Genomic DNA, 26,115 nt, shown 5'->3' with positions numbered 1-26,115 from the left:
CGATCCTCTGTGTAATAATGTTAGTATCCCATGCAGTAATCCTTATCCCCTGTGTAATAATGTTAGTATCCCATTCAGTAATCCCGATCCTCTGTGTAATAATGTTAGTATCCCATGCAGTAATCCTTATCCCCCTGTGTAATAATGTTAGTATCCCATGCAGTAATCCTTATCCCCTTTGTAATAATGGCCCTCATTCAGAGCCACTCGCTAGCGGCAGTACGCTCGTTCCGAGCGATGTTCGCACATCTGCGCATGCGTACGGTTTTTAGTACGCATGCGCGAACCAGTCAGTGCGGCTGAAAATCGTTTGTACGCAATATAGCGAGTGCCTGCTATTTTAAGTGACAGAATGAGGCGTATGTGGGTGGTAACAGGGGAAGGTGCTTGAAAACAGGGAGTGGAGATCAGAACGCAGGCATGCTTAAAGGTCAAAACGGGCGTTTTATGGGTGTGCATAATTAATACAGCAGCGTCATTGACCACGTCACTGGGTTATTTTATAGTCAGAACTGCTCGCAAAATAGCTGTTGAAAAAACCAACCACAAGAATAGCGAGCAGTTCATACGCTGGTCGATGTACTCGATTAATCTAATAAATAGCGGACATGACGTATGGTGCGAGCGGCCAGGGGGCGTTTTTAACAAAAAAACGAGCGTATGTTTTGCTCGCTCGTTCAGGCTTAGAGGTGTGAACAGGCCGCAATGTGCGAACGGATCATTTGAATAGCCACTTTTTGAACGAACGAACGCAAATAGCGAACGGCTCTGAATGAGGGCCAATGTTAGTATCCCATGCAGTAATCCTTATCCCCAGGATGAGCTTCACCCACCACAATGTTACTAGAGCGCTTCCTGGCCCTGGACACATATTATTCCTGTATAGAAGGAAGTTCAACACCTATTCTTTCTGCAGGCCTAACGACTCTCTTTAGTCTAACCCTATCTCGCTCACTGGCTGCACCAAACCACACTATGGGCCTGATTCAGAGCCACTCGCTATTTGCGGTCGTTTGCTTAAAAAAAAGGGGTGGCTATTCAAATGAACCGTTCGCACTTTGCGGTCTGTTCACGCCTCTAAGTCTGAACGAGTGAGCAAAACTTGCGGTCGAAATTTTGAAAAATACGCCCCCTGGCCGCTCGCATCATACATCATGTCCGCTATTTATTAGATTAATCGAGTACATCGACCAGCGTATGAACTGCTCGCTATTCTTGTGGTTGGTTTTTTCAACCGCTATTTTGCGAGTAGTTCTGACTAAAAAAAAAACAAGTGACGTGGTCGCTGACGCTGCTGCATTAATTATGCACACCCATAAAACGCCCGTTTTGACCTTTAAGCACGCCTGGGTTCTGAATTCCACTCCCCATTTTCAAGCACCTTCCCCTGTTACCACCCACATACGCCTCATTCTGTCACTCCAAATAGCAGACATTCGCTATTTTGCGAACAAACGAGTTTCGGCCGCACTGACTGGTTTGCGCATGCGTAATACAATCCGTACGCATGCGCAGTTGTGCGAACATCGCTCAGTGCGAACGAGCGGCCGCTTACGAGCGGCTCTGAATCAGGCCCTATGATCGAGGTACATAAGACAGACTCGATTATCGCAGAATAGAAAAGGGTCATCGGTTCCTTTGGGAGGTCAAACTTCCTAAGATGCCGTAGGAAATATAACCTCTGATGCGCCCTCTTAACAATAGCGTCTATGTTTTTCTCCCACTTCAGATCCCGGGAGATTATAGAACCCAGGAATGTAGAAGAATCCACCACAGATACAGTATTATCAGCTTTAGTAAATGGGGACACATCAGCAGAGGGTCTTCTAAAAGCGACAATCATCTCCGCAGTTTTATGCGGGTTTAACTCCACGTTTTTCTGACTGCACCAACCGGCCCATCTCCCTCCTATAGGCGGACTCCTCCCCGCCCTTAATCAGACCGATAACTGCAGTGTCGTCCGCAAATTTCAAGAGTTTAATTAATGGGTCATTACTGGTGCCGTCATCTGTATGCAATGAGAAAAGCAGAGGGGAAAGGAGACGTCCCTGAGGAGCCCCAGTACTAATCCTCCGTACATTTGAAGTAAACTCCCCCATCTTCACATGCTGCAACCTATCCACCAAAAAATCTGCAATCCAACAACAGGTGGATACCGGAACCCCCAACTTAACCAATTTGGAAAACAAAATTTCTGGAACAATTGTGTTGTAGTCCAGGAACACGACCCTCACATAAGTACTCAGCAGACCGAGATGTGTAACCCCATATTAACCGCATCCTCTACCGATCTATTCGCCCTATAGGCAAACTATAGGGGATCCAGAAGGGTACCTGCCGACCCTATCAGATGGTTCAACACCAATCGTTCAAACGTATTTATAACTACAGACGTCAAAGCAAGTGGTCATTTAAGCCCGTAATAGTAGACTTCTTAGGGAACGGCACAGCTGTGGAACACTTTAGACCAGAAGGAACCACACCTCTCCAAGGATCTGCTAAAGATGGGATGTAGTTATGAGACCGGCTGGCGCGATGCAACCAGTCTCAATACTGACAAGGAAATCCAGACAAGGGAGTTAAGATAGACGCCAAAATACCGACACCTATCTTAATCCCGAACGCTGAAGGACGCCAGCCCGAACGAGCAGAGTCTGGAGCAACCTAAGCGTTAGCCATGGTGGGGGGAGGGATAGGCTCCCCTAAGGGGGAAGGTTAGGGATAGGCACCACTGGGGGGGTTAGGTTTAGGCATGAAGGGGAAGGGTTAGGGAGCAGGGTGGGGAGGGTTGGGTTAAGGTTAGGTTACAACAAGGGAGGGGAAGGGGGGATCCTGTGTTCTGAATTACATACCCAATCCGTTAAAGATACCAGTAAAACTAAAATTGGGGGCCAGTTGTTCAGCACAGGATTTCAGAACCGATGGATTTCTGCATGTTACATACCTCATGTAGTTATATACTTACCCCCTATATAATAATGTTACATACCTCATGCAGAGATATACTTACCCCTATATAATAATGTTACATACCTCATGTAGTTATATACTTACCCCTATATAATAATGTTACATACCTCATGTAATTATATACTTACCCCCTATATAATAATACTACATAACTCATGCAGAGATATACTGTACTTACAACCTGTATAATAATGATCCATACCCCATGTAGTTATATACTTACCCCTATATAATAATGTTACATAGCTCATGTAGAGATATACTGTACTTACTCCCTGTATAATAATGATCCATACCCCATGTAGTTATATACTTACCCCCTATATAATAATGTTGCATAGCTCATGTAGTTATATACTTACCCATATATAATAATGTTACATACCTCATGTAGAGATATACTGTACTTACTCCCTGTATAATAATGATCCATACCCCATGTAGTTATATACTTACCCCTATATAATAATGTTACATAGCTTATGTAGAGATATACTGTACTTACTCCCTGTATAATAATGATCCATACCCCATGTAGTTATATACTTACCCCTATATAATAATGTTACATAGCTCATGTAGAGATATACTGTACTTACTTCCTGTATAATAATGATCCATACCCCATATAGTTATATACTTACCCCTATATAATAATGTTACATAGCTCATGTAGAGATATACTGTACTTACTCCCTGTATAATAATGATCCATACCCCATGTAGTTATATACTTACCCCTATATAATATTGTTACATACCTCATGTAGAGATATACTGTACTTACAACCTGTATAATAATGATCCATACCCCACGTAGTTATATACTTACCCCCTATATAATAATGTTACATAGCTCATGCAGAGATATACTGTACTTACTCCCTGTATAATAGTGATCCATACCCCATGTAGTTATATACTTACCCCCTACATGCCTAATGTAGTAATATAATTTACCCTCTATATAATAATGTTACAGCTATATACTTACCCCTGTAATGACATCCCCATGCAGTTATATACTTAGTGCAGTGATATGCTTACCCCCATATAATAATGACACATACCCAATGTAGTTATATACTTACCTCCTATATAATTTATTTATTTATTTTATTGATTGATTACCAGTTATTTATATAGCGCACACATATTTCGCAGCACTTATATAATAATGTTATAAACCTCATGCAGTGATATACTTACTCATTGTATAATAATGTCACATACCCTATGTAGTAATATAAAAAACCCTCTATATAATATTTGGATTCAGTATGATTCAAATCCCGACTGCGTCTGCCCGATAAGGATGAAAATCCTGATTGTCTAAAGGTAAGTATTCACTAACCTATTCTACCCCCTAACCCTCCCTTAGGGGTGCCTAACCCTAATCCCCCCTCTAAGTGCCAAACCCTAATCCCCCTCTAAGTGCCTAACCCTAATCCCCCTCTAAGTGCCTAACCTTAATCCCCCTCTAAGTGCCTAACCCTAATACCCCTCTAAGTGCCTAACCCTAATACCCCTCTAAGTGCCTAACCCTAATACCCCTCTAAGTGCCTAACCCTAATACCCCTCTAAGTGCCTAACCCTAATCCCCCTCTAAGTGCCTAACCCCCCCCATAAGTGCCTAACCCTAACCTCGCCCCAGGGGTGTCTAACGCTAACCCCCCCTTCCCCTTGCCTAAACCTAACCTCCCGGGGGGGAGGTGCCTAACCCTAAATCCCCCTCGGGACCCCTAAACCTAATCCTACCCCCCCGTGCGGCTGTCCGCGCCCGTCGCCTGGTTTACCTTCGATCGGTAAACCGGGTGTCGGTCTCCCGGCGTAGGGAATATAACCAAGGGAAGTGTCGGGATTATACAGCCGGGGAGCCATTGGTCGGGATTCCGTCCATCGGCTTCCCGACTGTTTCCCTAATATTGTCACGTACCCCACACAGAGATATACTTACTCCCTATATAATAATGACACATCCCCCATACAGTTATATTTTGTGCCCTCTATATAATAATGTTACATACCTCATGCACTGATATATGTACCCCTATATAATAATCACAACCCACCATCCAGTTATATACTTAACCATATATAATAATGTTACATAACTCATAACAATGATATTTACCATCTTTTGGTAACAGGATAACAGCCGCCGGCAGAAACAGCATGTCAGCCAGAGATTTGACTCCCTATATAACATTTTAGAGGAGCGGAAGAAAGAATTATTACAGATGATCACACGTCAGCAAGAGGAAAAGCTGCAGTATGTGAGAGGCCTGATCCGCGAACATGGAGACCACCTGGAGGTCACCTCCAAACTGGTGGAAACAGCCATCCAGTCCATGGATGAGCCTCAGATGGCTGCATTCCTGCAGGTGTGCATGTGGGGACCTGAGCAGATGCCACCTGACCTTCTGACTGCACCCTGGTGTTACTGGCCCCTCTGACTGCACCCTGGTGTTACCGTTCCCATCTCTCCCTCTGACTGCACCCTGGTGTTACCGGCCCCATCTCTCCCTCTGACTGCACCCTGGTGTTACTGGCCCCATCTCTCCCTCTGACTGCACCCTGGTGTTACCGGCCCCATCTCTCCCTCTGACTGCACCCTGGTGTTACCGGCCCCATCTCTCCCTCTGACTGCACCCTGGTGTTACCGGCCCCATCTCTCCCTCTGACTGCACCCTGGTGTTACCGGCCCCATCTATCCCTCTGACTGGACCCTGGTGTTACCGGCCTCATCTCTCCCTATGACTGCACCCTGGTGTTACCGGCCCCATCTCTCCCTCTGACTGCACCCTGGTGTTTCCGGCCCCATCTCTCCCTCTGACTGCACCCTGGTGTTACCATCCCCATCTCTCCCTCTGAATGCACCCTGGTGTTACCATCCCCATCTCTCCCTCTGAATGCACCCTTGTGTTACCATCCCCATCTCTCCCTCTGACTGCACCCTGGTGTTACCGGCCCCATCTCTCCCTCTGACTGCACCCTGGTGTTTCCGGCCCCATCTCTCCCTCTGACTGCACCCTGGTGTTACCATCCCCATCTCTCCCTCTGAATGCACCCTGGTGTTACCATCCCCATCTCTCCCTCTGAATGCACCCTTGTGTTACCATCCCCATCTCTCCCTCTGACTGCACCCTGGTGTTACCGGCCCCATCTCTCCCTCTGACTGCACCCTGGTGTTACCGGCCCCATCTCTCCCTCTGACTGCACCCTGGTGTTACCATCCCCATCTCTCCCTCTGACTGCACCCTGGTGTTACGGGCCCCATCTCTCCCTCTGACTGCACCCTGGTGTTACCGGACCCATCTCTCCCTCTGACTGCACCCTGGTGTTACTGGCCCCCTTCTCTCCCTCTGACTGCACCCTGGTGTTACCGGCCCCATCTCTCCCTCTGACTGCACCCTGGTGTTACCAGGCCCCATCTCTCCCTCTGACTGCACCCTGGTGTTACCGGCCCCATCTCTCCCTCTGACTGCACCCTGGTGTTACCGGCCCCATCTCTCCCTCTGACTGCACCCTGGTGTTACGGGCCCCATCTCTCCCTCTGACTGCACCCTGGTGTTACGGGCCCCATCTCTCCCTCTGACTGCACCCTGGTGTTACCGGCCCCATCTCTCCCTCTGACTGCACCCTGGTGTTACCGGCCCCATCTCTCCCTCTGACTGCACCCTGGTGTTACCGGCCCCATCTCTCCCTCTGACTGCACCCTGGTGTTACCGGCCCCATCTCTCCCTCTGACTGCACCCTGGTGTTACCGGTCCCATCTCTCCCTGTGACTGCACCCTGGTGTTACCGGCCCCATCTCTCCCTGTGACTGCACCCTGGTGTTACCGGCCCCATCTCTCCCTGTGACTGCACCCTGGTGTTACCGGCCCCATCTCTCCCTCTGACTGCACCCTGGTGTTACCGGTCCCATCTCTCCCTCTGACTGCACCCTGGTGTTACCATCCCCATCTCTCCCTCTGACTGCACCCTGGTGTTACCGGTCCCATCTCTCCCTGTGACTGCACCCTGGTGTTACCGGCCCCATCTCTCCCTCTGACAGCACCCTGGTGTTACCGGCCCCATCTCTCCCTGTGACTGCACCCTGGTGTTACCGGCCCCATCTCTCCCTCTGACAGCACCCTGGTGTTACCGGCCCCATCTCTCCCTATGACTGCACCCTGGTGTTACCGGCCCCATCTCTCCCTCTGACTGCACCCTGGTGTTACTGGTCCCATCTCTCCCTCTGTCTGCACCCTGGTGTTACTGGCCCCATCTCTCCCTCTGACTGCACCCTGGTGTTACCATCCCCATCTCTCCCTCTGTCTGCACCCTGGTGTTACCGGCCCTATCTCTCCCTCTGACTGCACCCTGGTGTTACCATCCCCATCTCTCCCTCTGAATGCACCCTTGTGTTACTGGTCCCATCTCTCCCTCTGACTGCACCCTGGTGTTACCGGCCCCTCTGACTGCACCCTGGTGTTACTGGTCCCATCTATCCCTCTGACTGCACCCTGGTGTTACCGGCCCCTCTGACTGCACCCTGGTGTTACTGGCCCCATCTCTCCCACTGACTGCACCCCTGAGAAATAAGTTACTTGTAGTTCTGCAGGTATTGGGAGTTTACTGAGTACTCATCAGTTGATAGTCTACCCATAGCACTGATAATGAGCAGTCATAGAGCAGTACTGAGTATCTAACCTGTTATCTCTTCTTTCCTACAGCATGCAAAGGAGCTGAACAAAAAGTGAGTGAGTAAGAGAAAGAGGAAGAGACTAAAAGCTAAAATGTTCACAGATGTAACATCTGTTTTCAGTGACCATGACCCACCATGTCCTATCCATCCCATCATGTCCTATCCATCCCATCATGTCCTATTCATCCAATTGTGTGATATCCATCCAGTAATGTTCTCAGTCCCACCATGTACTATCCATCTTATAATGTCCCACCATATCCTATTCTTCCCACCATGTCCTATCCATCCAATAATGTCCCATCCATCAAATAATGTCCCACCATGTCCTATCCATCCCATCATGTCCTGTCCTATCCATCTTTTCACATCCTATCTGTCCATTCCTGTCTATCCTATAATGTCCTATCTGTCTCATCATGACCCACTATACCCTATCCATTCCATTCTGTCCAATCATATACTATTTATCTCACCATGTCCTATTTATCCCCCCAGACACATAATGGACCTCATTCAGAGCCGGTCACACAGAGCGTGCGATCGGTCTGAATGAGGGGAGGACGTCTTGAATTTTCAAGATGTCCTCCTTTGCGGTGGTAAGGCTGTGGGTTAACACCCACAGCCTTACAACCGCCTAATGTGATGTCTTGACCATCGCGACCATTGGGGTTTACGACGAGACCCTAGGGTAGGGTCTCCCTTGTCGTAAGTCCCGGAGAGCTTTCGGCTCTGTCTGAGCCGGAAGCTCTCCACTGACATCACCAGTGATGTCAGTGGGGCTGCCCCCAAACGGTAGGCGTTCCCATGGGAACGTCCCCATTTGGGCTGGCACCCCCCCGGCCCGCCTTCCAAACGGGGCGAGCTGTCATTCAACATCGACAGCTCGCCCCCTTTAGATCGAGACCCGCTACGACTGGCGCTGTCGGTCGTAGCGGGTCTCACACATGCGCACTATGGCGCCGGCGCCGTCATGCGCATGCTCTGTGGGGGGCCATCGACACGGTCCCAGCGCATCGGCACTAACAACCGGGTCTGAATGACCCCCAATGTCCCATAATTCCATTTTGTCCCATCATATAGTAACTATGCCACAATTACCTATTATGTCCTATTCATCCCACCATGCTTTATCATATCCGAGTCATTCCATCATCATCTATCCTATGATTTCCTACCAATCCTAACATGTCCTACCCATTATACTATGTTCAATTATGTCCTATCCACCCTATCATGACTCATAATGTCCTCTACATCTGATCTCATCTCCTCATGTTCTATACATCTGATCATGTCTCCTCATGTCCTATACATCTGATCATGTCCATAATGTCCTCTACATCTGATCATGTCCATAATGTCCTCTACATCTGATCATGTCCATAATGTCCTATACATCTGATTATCTCCTCATGTTCTCTACATCTGATCATGTCTCCTCATGTTCTATACATCTGATCATGTCCATAATGTCCTCTACATCTGATCATGTCTATAATGTCCTATACATCTGATCATGTCTCCTCATGTTCTATACATCTGATCATGTCTCCTCATGTTCTATACATCTGATCATGCCCATAATGTCCTCTACATCTGATCATGTCTATAATGTCCTATACATCTGACTGTCTCCTCATGTTCTCTACATCTGATCATATCTCCTCATGTTCTCTACATCTGATCATGTCTCCTCATGTTCTCTACATCTGATCATATCTCCTCATGTTCTCTACATCTGATCATGTCTCCTCATGTTCTTCACATCTGATCATGCCCATAATTTCCTATACACCTGATCATGTCTCCTCATGTTCTATACATCTGATCATGCCCATAATATCCTATACACCTGATCATGTCTCCTCATGTTCTATACATCTGATCATGTCCATAATGTCCTATACATCTGACTGTCTCCTCATGTTCTCTACATCTGATCATATCTCCTCATGTTCTCTACATCTGATCATGTCTCCTCATGTTCTCTACATCTGATCATGTCTCCTCATGTTCTATACATCTGATCATGCCCATAATATCCTATACACCTGATCATGTCTCCTCATGTTCTCTACATCTGATCATGTCCATAATGTCCTATACACCTGATCATGTCTCCTCATGTTCTATACATCTGATCATGTCCATAATGTCCTATACATCTGACTGTCTCCTCATGTTCTCTACATCTGATCATATCTCCTCATGTTCTCTACATCTGATCATGTCTTCTCATGTTCTCTACATCTGATCATATCTCCTCATGTCCTCTACATCTGATCATGTCCATAATGTCCTAAACATCTGATTGTCTCCTCATGTTCTCTACAGCTGATCATGTCTCCTCATGTTCTATATATCTGATCATGTCTCCTCATGTTCTATACATCTGATCATGTCTGCTCATGTCCTCTACCTCTGATCATGTCCATAATGTCCTATACATCTGTTTGTCTCCTCATGTTCTCTACATCTGATCATGTCTCCTCATGTTCTATACATCTGATCACGCCCATAATGTCCTATACATCTGATCATGTCTCCTCATGGTCTATACATCTGATCATGCCCATAATGTCCTATACATCTGATCATGTCTCCTCATGTCCTCTACTTCTGATCATGTCTCCTCATGTCCTCTACATCTGATTATGTCTCCTCATGTTCTATACATCTGATCATGTCTCCTCATGTCCTCTACATCTGATCATGTCCATAATGTCCTATACATCTGATTATGTCTCCTCATGTTCTATACATCTGATCATGTCTACTCATGTCCTCTGCATCTGATCATGTCCATTATGTCCTATACATCTGATTGCCTGCTCATCTTCTCTACATCTGATCATGTCTTCTTATGTCCTCTACATCTGATCATGTCCATAATGTCCTATACATCTGATCATGTCTCCTCATGTTCTATAAATCTGATCATGTCTATTCATGTCCTCTACCTCTGATCATGCCCATAATGTCCTATACATCTGATCATGTCTCCTCATGGTCTATACATCTGATCATGCCCATAATGTCCTATACATCTGATCATGTCTCCTCATGTCCTCTACTTCTGATCATGTCTCCTCATGTCCTCTACTTCTGATCATGTCTCCTCATGTACTATACATCTGATCATGACCATAATGTCCTCTACATCTGATTATGTCTCCTCATGTTCTATACATCTGATCACGTCTCCTCATGTCCTCTACATCTGATCATGTCCATAATGTCCTCTACATCTGATTATGTCTCATGTTCTATACATCTGATCATGTCTACTCATGTCCTCTGCATCTGATCATGTCCATTATGTCCTATACATCTGATCATGTCCATTATGTCCTATACATCTGATCATGTCTCCTCATGGTCTATACATCTGATCATGCCCATAATGTCCTATACATCTGATCATGTCTCCTCATGTCCTCTACATCTGATCATGTCCATAATGTCCTATACATCTGATCATGTCTCCTCATGGTCTATACATCTGATCATGCCCATAATGTCCTATACATCTGATCATGTCTCCTCATGTCCTCTACTTCTGATCATGTCTCCTCATGTTCTATACATATGATAATGTCTCCTAATGTCCTCTACATCTGATCATGTTTCCTTATGTACTATACATCTGATCATGTCTCATGTTCTATACATCTGATCATGTCTCCTCATGTCCTCTACATCTGATCACGCCCATAATGTCCTATACATCTGATTGTCTCCTCATGTTCTCTACATCTGATCATGTCTCCTCATGTTCTATACATCTGATCATGCCCAAAATTTCCTATACATCTGATCATGTCTCCTCATGTTCCAGACATCTGATCATGTCTCCTCATGTCCTCTGCATCTGAGCATGTCCATAATTTCCCCTACATCTGATCATGTGAATAATGTCCTCTACATCTGATCATGTCCATAATGTCCTATACATCTGATTGTCTCCTCAATGTTCTCTACATCTGATCATGTCTCCTCATGTTGTATACATCTGATCATGCCCATAATGTCCTCTACATCTGATCATGTCTCCTCATGTTCTATACATCTGATCATGTCTCCTCATGTCCTCTGCATCTGATCATGTCCATAATGTCCTATACATCTGATTGTCTCCTCATGTTCTCTACATCTGATCATGTCTCCTCATGTTCTACACATCTGATCATGCCCATAATTTCCTATACACCTGATCATGTCTCCTCATGTTCTATACATCTGATCATGCCCATAATATCCTATACACCTGATCATGTCTCCTCATGTTCTCTACATCTGATCATGTCCATAATGTCCTATACACCTGATCATGTCTCCTCATGTTCTATACATCTGATCATGTCCATAATGTCCTATACATCTGATCATGTCTCCTCATGTTCTATACATCTGATCATGCCCAAAATGTCCTATACATCTGATCATGTCTCCTCATGTACTATACATCTGGTCATGTCTCCTCATGTTCTATACATCTGATCATGTCCATAATGTCCTATACATCTGATCATGTCTCCTCATGTTCTATACATCTGATCATGCCCAAAATGTCCTATACATCTGATTGTCTCCTCATGTTCTCTACATCTGATCTTGTCTCCTCATGATGTATACATCTGATCATGCCCATAATGTCCTCTACATCTGATCATGTCTCCTCATGTTCTATACATCTGATCATGTCTGCTCATGTCCTCTACATCTGATCATGTCCATAATGTCCTATACATCTAATTGTCTCCTCATGTTCTCTACATCTGATCTTGTCTCCTCATGATGTAAACATCTGATCATGCCCATAATGTCCTCTACATCTGATCATGTCTCCTCATGTTCTATAAATCTGATCATGTCTCCTCATGTCCTCTGCATCTGATCATGTCCATAATGTCCTATACATCTGATTATGTCTCCTCATGTTCTATAAATCTGATCATGTCTCCTCATGTCCTCTACATCTGATCATGTCCATAATGTCCTATACATCTAATTGTCTCCTCATGTTCTCTACATCTGATCTTGTCTCCTCATGATGTATACATCTGATCATGCCCATAATGTCCTCTACATCTGATCATGTCTCCTCATGTTCTATACATCTGATCATGTCTGCTCATGTCCTCTACATGTGATCATGTCCATAATGTCCTATACATCTGATTATTTCTCCTCATGTTCTATAGATCTGATCATGTCTCCTCATGTTCTATAGATCTGTTCATGTCTCCTCTTGTCCTATACATCTGATCATGTCTCCTCTTGTCCTATACATCTGATCATGTCTCCTCATGTCCTCTACATCTGATCATGTCCATAATGTCCTATACATCTGTTTGTCTCCTCATGTTCTCTACATCTGATCATGTCTCCTCATGTTCTATACATCTGATCACGCCCATAATGTCCTATACATCTGATCATGTCTCCTCATGTCCTCTACTTCTGATCATGTCTCCTCATGTCCTCTACTTCTGATCATGTCTCCTCATGTCCTCTACATCTGATTATGTCTCCTCATGTCCTATAGATCTGATCATGTTTCCTCATGTCCTCTACATCTGATCATGTCCATTATGTCCTATACATCTGATTGCCTGCTCATGTTCTCTACATCTGATCATGTCTTCTTATGTTCTATACATCTGATCATGCCCATAATATCCTACACACCTGATCATGTTCTATACATCTGATCACGCCCATAATGTCCTATACATCTGGTCGTGTCTCCTCATGTCCTATAGATCTGATCATGTTTCCTCATGTCCTCTACATCTGATCATGTCCATAATGTCCTATACATCTAATTGTCTCCTCATGTTCTCTACATCTGATCTTGTCTCCTCATGATGTATACATCTGATCATGCCCATAATGTCCTCTACATCTGATCATGTCTCCTCATGTTCTATACATCTGATCATGTCTGCTCATGTCCTCTACATGTGATCATGTCCATAATGTCCTATACATCTGATTATTTCTCCTCATGTTCTATAGATCTGATCATGTCTCCTCATGTTCTATAGATCTGTTCATGTCTCCTCTTGTCCTATACATCTGATCATGTCTCCTCATGTTCTATACATCTGATCATGTCTCCTCATGTTCTCTACATCTGATCATGTCTCCTCATGTACTATACATCTGATCATGTCTGCTGATGTCCTGTACATCTGATCATGTCTCCTCATGTTCTATACATCTGATCATGTCTCCTCATGTTATATACATCTGATCATGTCTCCTCATGTCCTCTACATCTGATCATGTCTCCTCATGTTCTATACATCTGATCATGTCTCCTCATGTTCTCTACATCTGATCATGTCTCCTCATGTCCTCTACTTCTGATCATGTCTCCTCATGTCCTCTACTTCTGATCATGTCTCCTCATGTACTATACATCTGATCATGACCATAATGTCCTCTACATCTGATTATGTCTCCTCATGTTCTATACATCTGATCATGTCTACTCATGTCCTCTGCATCTGATCATGTCAATTATGTCCTATACATCTGATTGCCTGCTCATGTTCTCTACATCTGATCATGTCCATAATGTCCTATACATCTGATTGCCTGCTCATGTTCTCTACATCTGATCATGTCTTCTTATGTTCTATACATCTGATCATACCCATAATATCCTACACACCTGATCATGTTCTATACATCTGATCACGCCCATAATGTCCTATACATCTGGTCGTGTCTCCTCATGTACTATACATCTGATCATGTCTGCTCATGTTCTATACATCTGAACATGTCTCCTCATGTTCTATACATCTGATCATGTCTCCTCATGTTCTATACATCTGATCATGTCTCCTCATGTTCTATCCATCTGATGGTATCCAGTCTAAAGATCTACAGTAAAAAGGTAGATAATGTCTTGACAGGGACAAAAGATCGACACACTAAACCTCATGTTTTATACATCTGATCATATCTCCTCATGTTCTATACATCTGATCATGTCCATAATGTCCTATACATCTGATTGCCTGCTCATGTTCTCTACATCTGATCATGTCTTCTTATGTTCTATACATCTGATCATGCCCATAATATCCTACACACCTGATCATGTTCTATACATCTGATCACGCCCATAATGTCCTATACATCTGGTCGTATCTCCTCATGTCCTATAGATCTGATCATGTTTCCTCATGTCCTCTACATCTGATCATGTCCATAATGTCCTATACATCTGATCATGTCTCCGCATGTTCTATACATCTGATCATGTCTCCTAATGTTCTCTACATCTGATCATGTCCATAATGTCCTCTACATCTGATCATGTCCATAATGTCCTATACATCTAATTGTCTCCTCATGTTCTCTACATCTGATCATGTCTCCTCATGTTCTATACATCTGATCATGCCCATAATGTCCTCTACATCTGATCATGTCTACTCATGTTCTATACATCTGATCATGTCCATTATGTCCTATACATCTGATTGCCTGCTCATGTTCTATACATCTGATCATGCCCATGATATCCTATACACCTGATCATGTTCTATACTTCTGATCACGCCCATAATGTCCTATACATTTTATCATGTCTCCTCATGTCCTCTACATCTGATCATGTCTGCTCATGTTCTATACATCTGATCATGTCTCCTCATGTTCTATACATCTGATCATGTCTCCTCATGTTCTATACATCTGATCATGTCTCCTCATGTCCTGTACATCTGAACATGTCTCCTCATGTTCAATACATCTGATCATGCCCATAATGTCCTATGCGTCTGATCATGTCTCCTCATGTTCTCTACATCAGATCATATCTCCTCATGTCCTGTACATCTGATCATGTCTCCTCATGTTCTGTACATCTGATCATGTCTCCTCATGTTCTGTACATCTGATCATGTCTCCTCATGTTCTATACATCTGATCATGTCTCCTCATGTACTATACATCTGATCATGTCTGCTGATGTCCTGTACATCTGATCATGTCTCCTCATGTTCTATACATCTGATCATGTCTCCTCATGTTATATACATCTGATCATGTCTCCTCATGTCCTCTACATCTGATCATGTCTCCTCATGTTCTATACATCTGATCATGTCTCCTCATGTTCTCTACATCTGATCATGTCTCCTCATGTCCTCTACTTCTGATCATGTCTCCTCATGTCCTCTACTTCTGATCATGTCTCCTCATGTACTATACATCTGATCATGACCATAATGTCCTCTACATCTGATTATGTCTCCTCATGTTCTATACATCTGATCATATCTCCTCATGTTCTATACATCTGATCATGTCCATAATGTCCTATACATCTGATTGCCTGCTCATGTTCTCTACATCTGATCATGTCTTCTTATGTTCTATACATCTGATCATGCCCATAATATCCTATACATCTGATTGCCTGCTCATGTTCTCTACATCTGATCATGTCTCCTCATGTCCTCTACTTCTGATCATGTCTCCTCATGTACTATACTTCTGATCATGTCTCCTCATGTTCAATACATATGATCACGCCCATAATGTCCTATACGTCTGATCATGTCTCCTCATGTTCTCTACATCTGATCATGTCTCCTCATGTCCTCTACTTCTGATCATGTCTCCTCATGTCCTCTACTTCTGATCATGTCTCCTCATGTACTATACATCTGATCATGACCATAATGTCCTCTACATCTGATTATGTCTACTCATGTTCTATACATCTGATCATGTCTACTCATGTCCTCTGCATCTGATCATGTCCATTATGTCCTATACATCTGATTGCCTGCTCATGTTCTCTACATCTGATCATGTCTTCTTATGTTCTATACATCTGATCATGCCCATAATATCCTACACACCTGATCATGTTCTATACATCTGATCACGCCCATAATGTCCTATACATCTGGTCGTATCTCCTCATGTCCTATAGATCTGATCATGTTTCCTCATGTCCTCTACATCTGATCATGTCCATAATGTCCTATACATCTGATCATGTCTCCTCATGTTCTATACATCTGATCATGTCTCCTAATGTTCTCTACATCTGATCATGTCTCCTCATGTCCTCTACTTCTGATCATGTCTCCTCATGTCCTCTACTTCTGATCATGTCTCCTCATGTACTATACATCTGATCATGACCATAATGTCCTCTACATCTGATTATGTCTCCTCATGTTCTATACATCTGATCATGTCTGCTGATGTCCTGTACATCTGATCATGTCTCCTCATGTTCTATACATCTGATCATGTCTCCTCATGTTCTATACATCTGATCATGTCTCCTAATGTTCTCTACATCTGATCATGTCTCCTCATGTACTATACATCTGTTCATGTCTGCTGATGTCCTGTACATCTGATCATGTCTCCTCATGTTCTATACATCTGATCATGTCTCCTCATGTTCTATACATCTGATCATGTCTCCTCATGTCCTCTACATCTGAACATTTCTCCTCATGTTCAATACATATGATCACGCCCATAATGTCCTATACGTCTGATCATGTCTCCTCATGTACTATACATCTGTTCATGTCTGCTGATGTCCTGTACATCTGATCATGTCTCCTCATGTTCAATACATATGATCATGCCCATAATGTCCTATACATATGATCATATCTCCTCATGTTCTATACATCTGATCATGTCTCCTCGTGTTCTATACATCTGATCATGTCTCCTCATGTTCTATCCATCTGATGGTATCCAGTCTAAAGATCTACAGTAAAAAGGTAGATAATGTCTTGACAGGGACAAAAGATCGACACACTAAACCTCATGTTTTATACATCTGATCATATCTCCTCATGTTCTATACATCTGATCATGTCCATAATGTCCTCTACATCTGATCATGTCCATAATGTCCTCTACATCTGATCATGTCCATAATGTCCTATACATCTAATTGTCTCCTCATGTTCTCTACATCTGATCATGTCTCCTCATGTTCTATACATCTGATCATGCCCATAATGTCCTCTACATCTGATCATGTCTCCTCATGTTCTATACATCTGATCATGTCCATAATGTTCTATACATCTGATTATGTCTCCTCATATTCTATACATCTGATCATGTCTCCTCATGTCCTCTGCATCTGATCATGTCCATAATGTCCTATACATCTGATTGCCTGCTCATGTTCTATACATCTGATCATGCCCATGATATCCTATACACCTGATCATGTTCTATACTTCTGATCACGCCCATAATGTCCTATACATTTTATCATGTCTCCTCATGTCCTCTACATCTGATCATATCTCCTCATGTTCTATACATCTGATCATGTCTGCTCATGTCCTCTACATCTGATCATGTCTCCTCATGTTCTATACATCTGATCATGTCTCCTAATGTTCTATACATCTGATCATGTCTCCTAATGTTCTCTACATCTGATCATGTCTCCTCATGTCCTGTACATCTGAACATGTCTCCTCATGTTCAATACATCTGATCATGCCCATAATGTCCTATGCGTCTGATCATATCTCCTCATGTTCTCTACATCAGATCATGTCTCCTCATGTCCTGTACATCTGATCATGTCTCCTCATGTTCTATACATCTGATCATGTCTCCTCATGTTCTATACATCTGAACATGTCTCCTCATGTTCAATACATCTGATCATATCTCCTCATGTTCTATACTTCTGATCATGTCTCCTCGTGTTCTATACATCTGATCATGTCTCCTCATGTTCTATCCATCTGATGGTATCCAGTCTAAAGATCTACAGTAAAAAGGTAGATAATGTCTTGACAGGGACAAAAGATCGACACACTAAACCTCATTTTGTATACATCGGATCATGTCCATAATGTCCTCTACATCTGAGTATGTCTCCTCATATTCTATACATATGATCATGTCTCCTCATGTCCTCTGAATCTGATCATGTCCATAATGTCCTATACATCTGATTGCTCATGTTCTATACATCTGATCATGCCCATGATATCCTATATACCTGATCATGTTCTATACTTCTGATCACGCCCATAATGTCCTATACATCTGATCATGTCTCCTCATGTCCTATACATCTGATCATGTCTCCTCATGTCCTCTACATCTGATCATGTCCATAATGTCCTACACATCTGATCATGTCTCCTAATGTCCTCTACTACTGATCATGTCTCTTCATGTTCTATACATCTTATCATGTCTCCTCATGTCCTCTACATCTGAACATGTCTCCTCATGTACTATACATCTGATAATGTCTCCTCATGTACTATACATCTGATCATATCTCCTCATGTTCTATACATCTGATCATGTCTGCTCATGTTCTATACATCTGATCATATCTCCTCATGTTCTATACATCTGATCATGTCTGCTCATGTCCTGTACATCTGAACATGTCTCCTCATGTTCAATACATCTGATCATGCCCATAATGTCCTATGTGTCTGATCAGGTCTCCTCATGTTCTCTACATCAGATCATGTCTCCTCATGTCCTGTACATCTGATCATGTCTCCTCATGTTCTATCCATCTGATGGTATCCAGTCTAAAGATCTACAGTAAAAAGGTAGACAATGTCTTGACAGGGACAAAAGATCGACACACTAAAGGTTGACATGTAAGAAGGTCGACAGGTACAAATGGTCGACATGGTCAAAAGGTCAACATGCAAGTGGTCAACACATGATTATTTTTTTTAGGGTTATGCACTTACCCCAACGGTTACGGTTAGGGATGTACCCCAATGGTTAGGGTTAGGCACCAGGAGGGAGGGTTAGGGTTAGGCACTTACCGGAGAGTTAGGCACTAGAAGGGATGGTTAGGGTCAGGCACCTACCCGATGGTTAAGGTTAGGCGCCAGGAGGGATGGTTAGGGTTAGGCACCAAGGGAAGGGTGGGTTAGGGTTGGGGTGAAGATTAGGGTTAGAAAAACAAAACATGTGTCGACCATTTTCATGTTGTCTATATGCATGTCGACCTTTTGACCATGTCGGCCATTTGTGCCATCGACCTTCTTACTTGTCGACCTTTAGTGTGTCGACCATTTGTCCCAGTCGACCAATTGAGTGTCTAACATCTGGTATCTATCTAGACATGTCTACCTTTTTACTATAGATCTTTCAATCCATAACCCATCTGATCATGCCCATAAATTCCTATATATCCTATTATGCAATACTGTCCTATACATACGTATGGTAATTCTTACAGTGTGCATCCTTCTGACCCTCATACAATATGGAGAGCTCCTAGTGACCTCATACAATACAGCTAGCAACCTATTGACCATCATACAATATGGAGAGCTCCTATTGACATCATACAATACGGAAAGCTCCTAGTGACCGTATACAATAAAGAGAGGAATCTGGTGACCATCATAGAATACAAAGAGCTCCTAGTGACATCATACAATACTGCTAGTATCCTAGTGTCCATCATAAAATAATGAGAGCTCCTAGTGACCTCATACAATAAAGAGCGGAATCTAGTGATCACCATAGAATACAGAGCACATCCTTGTGACTATTAAATAATACAGAGAGCCCCCTAATGACCTCTATATAATACAGAGAGCATCCTAGTGACCATCATACAATACAGAGAGCATCCTAATCACCTCTATATAATATAGAGAGCACTCTTCTGTGACACTATTGTGGCCTCTTCACTTCACCAATGCAGTGACCAGTGATTGAATCTGATTGAACCTGTTGTAATCGCAGCCATTTAGTGTCTCACCAATTCTTCTTTTTTAGCTGATCTCTTGTGCTTATATTTACCATCACGCTTGGTAGCTAGTGACGGGCATATGTTCTCTGCTAAACTTCCATTGCACTGGCTTGCTCCCACTGTAAGCTCTTCAGTCTCCTCTTTACCCAAAATAAATAAGGTCTCTCCAAGTATAGGACAGTCTTTAGCTTCTAGCAGGAACATTCTGCAGGTATGAGTAAGGGCAGTTAGGTAGGTATATGGTGTAAGAATATTACTGACACATAGAGCATGGCTTCCCAAATCTCAAGGCAAGAGAAACATTGGCCACTGAATGATCCCTAAACGATAGGACACTCTTAGTGGGCTAGCTGTATGCATGGGTGTGTTCTTTATCCATTTCATCTAGAGATGAGCGGTTCGGATTCTGTGGAATCTGAACCGCTCCTAACATAGGGGATCCGAGTCCACCCGAACCCTGTTTGGGTGTTCCCCGATGACTCGGATCCCCGTTCGGGGCCGAACGGCGGCCGCCTGATGTCGGATTCTCGCTAGAGAATCCGACATCAGGGCTCCTCGAGTGTAGGGCAGAGCGCTGTGATAGCGCTCTGCCCTACACAGACACAGACACACAGCCGCCAGCAGCAGCTGTGTGTTTGTTACAGCAGCCAATGAGAGTCACACAGACTCTCATTGGCTGCTGCATGGAGAGAGCCGGCTGGAGCTCACTCAGGAGCTCCGTCTTCCGGCTCTCTCCTCGTCGCGTGGCAGCAGAGCGGACGGCGGCTGGAGCGGGGATTCAGGTAAGGTTTTTTTTTGTGTGTATGGGGGCCTGCTAATGGGGGGCCTACTACTGGGGGGGCATACTACTGGGGGCCTACTAATGGTTGGCATACTACTGAGGGGGTTTACTAATGGGGGGCCTGCTAATGGGGGGCATACTACTGGGGGCCTGCTAATGGGGGGCATACTACTGGGGGGGCATATTACTGGGGGCCTGCTAATGGGGGGCCTACTACTGGGGGGGCATACTACTGGGGGCCTACTAATGGTTGGCATACTACTGAGGGGGTTTACTAATGGGGGGCCTGCTAATGGGGGGCATACTACTGGGGGCCTGCTAATGGGGGGCCTGCTAATGGGGGGCCTACTACTGGGGGGGCATACTACTGGGGGCATTGTATAAGTGGCACTACTACTGTGGGCATTGTATAAGGGGCATTACTACTGTGGGCTTTGTGTATAAGGGTCACTACTGTGGGCATTGTGTAAAAGGGTCACTACTGTTGGCATTGTGTAAAAGGGGCACTACTGTGGGCATTGTGTAATAGGGGCACTACTGTGTGTGGTAATATAAATAAGAGACACTACTTTATGGTGTAATGTGAATCAGGCCCTATGTGCGGTGTAATGTGAATAAGATTGTGCACTGTGACTCCTTGGGCCGTAGCCCACTATGTAAACAAGTACTGTGATTCTGCTGGCCGTACCCCACTGGGTGGGTGCACTACTTTTCATTTCTGCCACTGCTGTGTGGCAATGTGTCATAGATGTGCTTTATACTGTGGTGTCTGTGTCGTTGTGCCGCTGCTTTGTCGCTTTGTAACCAGTCAGCTCACTGCAACCTTTGGCCAATAATGGTGAAAACAATATTATAAGCTGTGATATGGTCTAAATTGACTGGAAATTAATGTTATTGAGGTTAATAATACTCTAGGAAGAAAAAAAAGACCAATTTATGTGATTTTAGCTTTTTTTGTAAATTTTTGTAAAAAAAATCAAATCCAAAGCCGAACGACGAATTAGAACCAAATCCAGATCCAGCAAAAATGGTCCGGCGCACATCCCTAGTTTCATCATTAGTGGACTATAGACCATATCAGCCCATTATTTATCCTATAGATACAGCTATAGGGTGTCTCACCTTCTCATATCCCCCTCGTGGTTATGGTTGCGGTCATGGATGCTTTGGATGCTGCGTGGGGACTTCTGGGGAGTCTCTGAGTCCGGGGGGACAGGGGGGAGACCGGATCACATACAGGACATGGACACGATGGCTGCAGATTAGTTCCTTTGGTTACAGACACATTTATGATTTTGCAGTTTTTTCTAGTTTATAAATGTTCTATTTCCTCCCTCAGGATCACAGACATGTCCAAAGTTTCAACAATAGACCGTCCGGACCCTGGCTATGAAAATATGGATCACCTTTGTGTGAATGTGGACTATGTGTCCGAGATGCTGAGGACGATTGATTTCCAGTCAGGTAAGCCTGACCTCCATAGCTATGCCAGCTGTCACTTGTGTAGCTCTAATACGCAAAGGACTCTGGGAGAAAAATAAAAGCCTGGTACTGAAGGTGGCAGCATGGAAGCCGCATAGGGGTCAAATTTATCAAAATGTATTTGAGGTAAAATCCCTGAAAACGCCCGTTTTCAGGGGTTTACCTCAAATACTAAGTATCCCCCGGATGTATTAAGGAGGGACCACCTGCTGTGATCCCTCCATTACTGCTGGCAGGGTAATTGCTGGCCAAACAGGGGCAACACCTGCGGCCTAGCGTCGTACAGTAACAATACTGGTGGCTTGCACCGTACAGTAACAATACCGGTGGCTTGCACCGTACAGTAACAATACCGGTGGTTTGCGCCGTACAGTAACAATACCTGGTGCCTGGTGCGGAACAAGAACAAATACTGTGGCCTAGCGCCATACGATAACAATACCTACAGCCTAGCGCCATACACTAACAGTAGCTGTGGCCTAGCGCCATCCAGTAACAATACCTGCGGCCTAGCGCTGTACACTAACAGTAGCTGTGGACTAGCACCGTCCACTAAAAATACCTGCGGCCTAGCGCCATCCAGTAACAATACCTGCGGTCTAGCGCCGTCTAGTAACAATACCTGCGGCCTAGCGCCACACAAGAACAATAACTGCAGCCTAGCACCCTACGGTAACAATACAGTGGAAGAACAGGGGCACGGTGGCCTAACAATGGGGGTACTGTGGCCTCGGCCTAACGCCACACGGTGGTGATACAGTGGATGAACAATGGGGACGCATGGCTTGGTAGTACAAACAAAAGGGCCTCACTGAGGCCTTACCTGATCAGCTTACCGCGTCCTGGACTCCCACCAGGTCACCGCTCTCACTGTCCGTGTGTCAGGTCACTGCTCTCACTGTCCGTGTGTCAGCTCACCGCTCTCAATGTCCGTGTGTAAGGTCTTTGCTCTCACTGTCCGTGTGTCAGGTCACTGCTCTCACTGTCCGTGTGTCAGGTCACTGCTCTCACTGTCCGTGTGTCAGGTCACTGCTCTCACTGTCCGTGTGTCAGGTCACTGCTCTCACTGTCCGTGTGTCAGGTCACCGCTCTCACTGTCTGTGTGTCAGGTCACTGCTCTCACTGTCTGTGTGTCAGGTCACTGCTCTCACTGTCCGTGTGTCAGCTCACCGCTCTCACTGTCCGTGTGTAAGGTCTCTACTCTCACTGTCCGTGTGTCAGGTCACCGCTCTCACTGTCCGTGTGTCAGGTCACTGCTCTCACTGTCCGTGTGTCAGGTCACCGCTCTCACTGTCTGTGTGTCAGGTCACCGCTCTCACTGTCCGTGTGTCAGGTCACCGCTCTCACTGTCCGTGTGTCAGGTCACCGCTCTCACTGTCTGTGTGTCAGGTCACTGCTCTCACTGTCTGTGTGTCAGGTCACTGCTCTCACTGTCTGTGTGTCAGGTCACCACTCTCACTGTCCGTGTGTCAGGTCTTTGCTCTCACTGTCCGTGTGTCAGGTCACTGCTCTCACTGTCCGTGTGTCAGGTCACTGCTCTCACTGTCCGTGTGTCAGGTCACTGCTCTCACTGTCCGTGTGTCAGGTCACTGCTCTCACTGTCCGTGTGTCAGGTCACCGCTCTCACTGTCTCTCCTGTCTATGTGTCAGGTACTCAGGGTGATGAAGAGGAAGACCTATTTGATACGGAGGAAACAGAAGTGGCGTTGGAGGAAGAGAGACCAGAAGCTACAGATGGTGAGAGCTGATAGCCCTGTACAGTATGGGTTGATAATTGGCTGCAGTTGTGGGCAACCATCAGAGCCACATTTACTGCCTTATGCTAATGTAGGAATCCGTAGGGCTAATGCAGGCGTTCGTGTACGTGCAAGCAGAAAGTCGCATCACTTATTGATTGTACACCGGCTGCTATACCTTTCATCAGGGCCGAAACTAGGATTTTTGTCACTGGGGTCAAGACAGTAATTTGGCGCCCCCCCTGATAATTCACCCATAGTAATGCCCCCTTCAGAAGTGCACCTATAGTAATGCCCCTGTAGTAGTGCCCATATGGTAATGACCCCATAGTAATGCCCCTGTAGTGCCGCTTACACAAAAAAAACAATAATAATACTTACCTTAAACCCCACTCCTATGTCCGCCCGGCTGCTCCTCTGAACTATGGGAGATATGTCATGATGTCTCTCCCATAGTGTCCTGGGCCGTGGGGAGAGCTGGAAGCTGGAGAAAAGGAGAGAACCTCCGGCTACCACGGTGCTACAGGAAAGGAGCCAGGCGCCCGCTGGTAATAAAATATCAGCTGGCGTCCGGCTTGGAGACACTGGCGATGGGAGCACATGCACCTCCAGCCCCCCCCCCCAGTTGTGGCCCTGCTTTCATCATTAGTAATAGCACTTGCACCAGCCCCTGCCTAACGAGACAGGACCCGAACCGTGGACCTGTGATGGCTTTAGCTTACACAGCAGTATGTGACTTTACACCCAAAAATGGGTGTTTCCGTGTGTCAGGGGGAAGTTATTTTTCCTATTTTGCTTGTCAGAAAGTTGGGAGCAGAGGGGAGCATCCTCTATATGTCACACCAATGCCCATTACCCAGTCTGTGCCCATATAGGACCCCCACGGATACAAGGAATAATAGGTACATGATGGTGTGCACGCTCACTAGGCATTGGATGGCATTCACACCTGTTTCTTCTCCATTCACACCTGTTTCTTCTTTGCAGATTCCAGCTCCAGACAGAAAACGGCGACCCCTCAACATGGCGATTATGGGGGGGTCTAAGGGTGCTTGGTAGCGGGGGATTTATATGTTTTCATGCTCTTATTTATGTTTGATCTTTTAGTTATTAAAGTCCAGCTAATGCCTCAGACTTTCCAGCTGTGTAATAAAAAAGCAATTATAGCAATTTGTCTATTTCTCAGTTGTCTCATCATTAATACCAGACCTTAGTGTTACTGGCTAAGAAGTGGTGTCTGACCTCGTCTCACACACAGCTGACAGTAACAGGACTGTGTAACTTCATCTCATGTGATCTCCAGGTGTTACATGCTCTGAGTCATCTCATGTGATCTCCAGGTGTTACATGCTCTGTGTCATCTCATGTGATCACCTGGAGCCAATCATTTAGGGTCATGTCATGTGATCTCCAGGTGTTACATGCTCTGAGTCATCTCATGTGATCTCCAGGTGTTACATGCTCTGTGTCATCTCATGTGATCTCCAGGTGTTACATGCTCTGTGTCATCTCATGTGATCACCTGGAGCCAATCATTTAGGGTCATGTCATGTGATCTCCAGGGGTTACATGCTCTGAGTCATCTCATGTGATCTCCAGGTGTTACATGCTCTGTGTCATCTCATGTGATCTCCAGGTGTTACATGCTCTGTGTCATCTCATGTGATCTCCAGGTGTT

The 26,115-nt window shown here is 44.9% G+C and overlaps 1 protein-coding gene across 1 annotated transcript in view; it reads left to right on the top strand.

Annotated features, from left to right (window-relative positions):
* Positions 1 to 25,611, top strand: part of TRIM54 (tripartite motif containing 54) — a 96,290-nt gene extending 70,679 nt beyond the window's left edge. The window contains exons 5-9 of the mRNA XM_088458095.1: positions 5,121 to 5,354; positions 7,689 to 7,711; positions 22,559 to 22,683; positions 24,352 to 24,438; positions 25,425 to 25,611. Of these exons, the coding sequence (XP_088314221.1) occupies positions 5,121 to 5,354; positions 7,689 to 7,711; positions 22,559 to 22,683; positions 24,352 to 24,438; positions 25,425 to 25,483 (528 nt within the window). The 3' untranslated portion in view covers positions 25,484 to 25,611. The remainder of the gene's footprint in view (positions 1 to 5,120; positions 5,355 to 7,688; positions 7,712 to 22,558; positions 22,684 to 24,351; positions 24,439 to 25,424) is intronic.
* The last annotated feature ends 504 nt before the right edge of the window (positions 25,612 to 26,115 follow it).

Source organism: Taudactylus pleione, unplaced genomic scaffold (assembly GCF_031769625.1).
Source record: "Taudactylus pleione unplaced genomic scaffold, aTauple2 ptg000807l, whole genome shotgun sequence".
NCBI classification, from domain to species: Eukaryota; Metazoa; Chordata; class Amphibia; order Anura; family Myobatrachidae; genus Taudactylus; species Taudactylus pleione.
This window is presented reverse-complemented; position numbering and strand designations above follow the sequence as displayed.